General features: G+C 39.8%; 1 protein-coding gene across 2 annotated transcripts in view; it reads right to left on the reverse strand.

Annotated features, from left to right (window-relative positions):
• Positions 1-3,005: 3,005 nt before the first annotated feature.
• Positions 3,006-4,583, reverse strand: part of scaf4a (SR-related CTD-associated factor 4a) — a 5,962-nt gene continuing 4,384 nt past the window's right edge. For both annotated transcript variants that reach the window (XM_010772068.1, XM_010772066.1), the window contains exons 12-16: positions 4,258-4,442; positions 3,991-4,091; positions 3,749-3,862; positions 3,504-3,660; positions 3,006-3,206 (exon numbers count right to left, since the gene is read on the reverse strand). In XM_010772068.1, the coding sequence (XP_010770370.1) occupies positions 3,034-3,206; positions 3,504-3,660; positions 3,749-3,862; positions 3,991-4,091; positions 4,258-4,442 (730 nt within the window). In that variant the 3' untranslated portion in view covers positions 3,006-3,033. The remainder of the gene's footprint in view (positions 3,207-3,503; positions 3,661-3,748; positions 3,863-3,990; positions 4,092-4,257; positions 4,443-4,583) is intronic.

A 4,583-nucleotide genomic window follows, 5' to 3' on the forward strand; every position in this document is an offset into this window, starting at 1 on the left:
TATCCAACATGGCAGCAAGTAGGTTACAACATGAACACAAAACAACAGATAACACAAAAGGACATGGTATTCACAGGGCTACATGTACATACCTAGAGACATTGACAAGTACCAACAGTTTATTTATATCTCTCCCTGTCAATAAGCCTCACCTTCTTGGCAAAAACTGTATTGTTTTTGAAGTGGTGGAGAGACAATGCACAGTTTGACCCACTGCTGTCACCCATGGCCAAAGCATATCTCTCTGTCCCAGCAACATCAGTACCAAGCAAGAGGGTTGTTTCCACAGCAGGGGATATTGTAAATGCCCAAACATCCCAGCTTCTACCTGGAAATGTGGACATGCTCATATTTCTAAAAGATAACCTTGATGATGCTGAGTGAGTGAGAGAGTTAGTGAGTTAGAGTTGAGTTACTTGAAAAACTAAAGTGAAACTTGATTTATTCTATTGCAGGGTCTGATTATTATATTGTTGACACTTTAAAATACTACTATCCTAATAAAATGCTGTACAAATCAGATTTCAGAAAAAATTCAAGTAAAAAAAAAGAAAGAAAAATCACATTTTTTTCTTTATTTTTTAATATCGCGATAAATATGGTACCGTGGACTTTTTATCGCGATATTATCGCACCGTGAGTTTTTGGCATCGTTACATCCCTAATATATATCCTTTCTTATTTTTTTGTTACAAGCTACAAATGAGCCTAGGCTGGCTGCTAAAAACGTAAGTCTGCCATGCGTTCATTAGCATTGTTATTGTTAGCATGTCGACAATAGCATTAACTTTAGACTCACAGTGCTAATATCATACTTTAGACCTTTTACAGTAGTCTTGCTATTATTATTATTATTATTATTATGTTGCTGCTTAAAAAAGTATCTAGTGCCAACCCTAAACATGGCACTAGTCAAATTGGAGGAGATTTTATTACAAATGTCCTAGCTAGCAGTAGATTGATTCCAACAGTGTTTCTGCAACACACCTGGCAACTCCTTTTATGCTTACCTTTGCAGCCCGGATCATAATTATTATTATTATCAGGCCAAATTGTAATTGTTCGGTCGTGTGAATTCAGGAGAACCAATCATAAGTATTTTTTTCATCTGTGTGTCAGCTCGGGTCAAAGTTGAAGACATCTGAACTCTTGGTACATCCCTAAAACAGTCTTTTCTGTTGTTACAGTATGCCTTACATTAAAGAACATCCTTGCTCTGTTTGTGTATACTCTGTCTAAAGCTAGTCTGTGAAGACGTATGGCTTTTGCTTCAGACTAGTCCCCAGTCTCCAATAAAACTCCTGACCAAGCAAGACCTAATTACCCTGTATCGCTTCCTGCTCCCTCTGGAGAGTGTAGTGCGTGTGTGATTGAGTGTGTGAGAAAACATTTCACAGTGTGTTGTGTGTACGCCATAATGTGAATAGCGATACTGCATGTGCATACTGTTAGTTGGTGTGTCCCTGCACGTCAATCTCTGCTTTCTATTTGAGTTACTGTTACGGCTGCTGCCTTCCGGGTCGTCTTTATTGTGTTGATATGTAAATGAGCTGTGCGGTTGCCCTGACGTCATTGGCTGCCATCTCCTGGTCCGCCCCCTGGGGATTGTGATTGGAGCACGGGCTCTGTTAATCCAGTGTTTGGAGTAGTTTATGTTTTTGTGACTGTTGCCTTTAGTTTAGCTGTGTTTTTGTATAGATTCCTTGTGTTAGTTGTACCACTTTTAAAGTGAGGTTTTCTTTAGTTTCTTATTAGTGTGATAGTGTTATTTCCTTGTATGCAAATAGACTCCTTTTGTTTGAGTCCTCCTTTTGTTTGGTGTGCTCTTTTGGCTTTTTTGTTGTTCCAGGCTGCATGCTTGCCATTTTGTTTACCTCTGCTGTTTAGAATAAACCAGTTATAATTTTACCAATTCTACACTGGTGTACGTTGCTTCTCTCTACCCCTAGAGAGGGATGTAACAGTTACCATCACTTAAAAGCATAAAAGTGTGTGTCTATGGATCCTCCCCGAATTTCCTGGCTTACTTCTCTTCCAGTTATCTGAGCTCTACTCACTTCTAGTCTGTTCTAACCCTGTGTGATTAATGATGTCTGGGTCAGATTAAACATCAGACCCAAACACTGGCATCCTAACTTCCTCCCCTCTGACCTCTCTATCTAACACTGCTGTTCGCTTCTTAATCTTTTGCTCTGTTCCTCTGTTCCTCCATATATCAATTTGTGTTCCTCTGTCTTTCTTTTTCAGTCACTAATTGCTTGACTTTCATCGTCCTTTCATTTCCATTTCTCCCTTTCCACACCCTCTTGTATCTTGTATCTTTACTGGCTCTTCTTTATCTCTCTGTCCTTCCTCACTGTCTCTTTCTCCATTTCTACATCCACATTTTTCTTCTCTCATCTACCACCATCTTCACTGTCATTACATTAATATGGTGGTAGATGATCTGTTTTTCCACCATCCTCAAAGTGACATTAAGACCATTAATGGACCTCAAAATACAAATTCCATCAGAAGGGACTTAATCATTTGTTTAGAGAACATTTATTGTGTGATATGATGATATAAATGTTAATAAACTTTGCCTATCAGACCCCAATCCTGATATAAAACTACACAGACTTTTTTTATGGATTATATTTTCATAGTAACTCTCTCAACCCTGGGCTGCTCAATTAATCGTATTTTAATTGCAATTACGATTTTTGATTTCAACGATTATGAAAACAACATAATCGAAATAAAACAATAATTTTTTTATTATTACTTTTTTTATTTTTTTATTATTGGTTTTTCAGTTGATTTAAAGTTCAGGGTAATCAACTGTTAAAAACATACTGTTCACATTTTTTTTCTCCAATAAATTGATGTTTTCAAAGTAAATGGATAATCGTTTTTACTAATCGTGATATCAATTATTGACCCAAATAATCGAGATTATGATTTTTGCCATAATCGAGCAGCCCTAGTATAAGCTACCACTTGTATTATATAGCAGCTTGACATACAATTTGAAAAGTTGCCTTCATACATTTAAGCTAGGTGCATATTGCAGTTGTTGTTGTTGTTGTTGTTGTTGTTTACCTGAGCATGAGGCGCAGCAGCCACAGGTAGAACTTGTGTTTCCTGAGGCGGCTGTGGCTCTGAACGGCCGTTGTGTGTGACTTCCTCCTGGGTGCCAATAGTTTTCCTCGCTTCACTCCACTCTGAAGGACAGACACGATGCACACTGGTCAATGAACCATGATATGAATGTTTTAAATAGCATCAGTTTAAATGTTTGTTATTCTAGGTGTTGTGGTATTTCAAGATTCAGCACAAGAGATGATTTTTACTTTTTCTAACCTATTGAGACCTGTTGCCTTTTCGCGAAAATGTTCAGTGTAGTACAGAAGTGTTTGAAATGTTAACAACGACCCGCTTCACATAAACTCTGCGTGGTTGCAGTATGTGCGTTTATTTGTTTTTAATGTCATTACGCGTCAGTGTCTGTCGAGTTTTACCTGGTGATAAGGTGTCCGAATCCAGAACTCCTCCTTCTTTTAGCTCCTCCAACTGAGCCTCTCTGATCTTAGACCACGGTATGTAGGTGACACCCAACTCCACGTCCCAGTACTGTTTGAAATCTGCCTTTATGCCCTTGTTTAAAGCCCAAGCAATCTGGCAAGAAATAAACAAAACATGACTCAATGACATCATTCTCAATGTTCTCTTTGATTTGCTTTACTGAACAGTACTCAAGACTCACCTTGATGGTTTTCTGGTTCACTTTATGAGATCCTCTGCTCAGCTTCTGCAGAGCCTTGAAGGCATCTTGTCGATGTATCATAACTATATAGGCGCAGCCGCGTGGAGGGATCATCTTCAAAAAGGGAGGAGAAGATGACAGGTGAGGGGGGGGGGGCGGAAATCTATTTCTCATCTTTGAATGAAACATTTTTATGGATGCGGTCACATTTGGATCAATGTAACTGATCGAAGTCCGCTTACATTGATGGAGTCTATCTGCCCAAACTCCTCCAGTAAACAGGCGACATCTTGCTGGTGTGTTCTCTTGTCCAACTGGCCCACCCACAGAGTCGTACTGCAAACTGAGGAGACACAAAGTAATGTGAACATGAGCTTAAAAATGTAAATCACTTTCGACCAATATGAGAAAAATCACAATATTTGAAGAAAGCTACTCAAAACGTACTGCACCAACATGAAAAGTCAATATACTTGAACAGATATGAGCAGAAATAGATGATGACTCACTGCTCAGTGTCTCGCCCTTGGGTGGCGGGAGGCCTTTCTGCCGTCGCTCTCTCTCCTTCTCTCTCTCCTTGTGGTCCTGCGAGCGAGCGCGGGGGGAGTGGTGACGCCGGTCTCTGGAGCGCGATCGTCTGTGCCTGGATCTCCGTGTACGGGAATTAGACCGTGACCTCCTCCGCTTTGGAGACCTGGGGGGGGGGGGAAGTACTGCATCTCATGATGTGTTCATCATAAATAAGCACTGAGCTACTTATCTGCATAAATAGTAAAGAATGAATAGCGAACCCAGAAACTCAGTTGGACACATCACATCCAATTTCAGTTGCTTA

This window comes from Notothenia coriiceps, unplaced genomic scaffold (assembly GCF_000735185.1).
Source record: "Notothenia coriiceps isolate Sejong01 unplaced genomic scaffold, NC01 NC01_scaffold00010934, whole genome shotgun sequence".
In the NCBI taxonomy this organism is placed as follows: domain Eukaryota; kingdom Metazoa; phylum Chordata; class Actinopteri; order Perciformes; family Nototheniidae; genus Notothenia; species Notothenia coriiceps.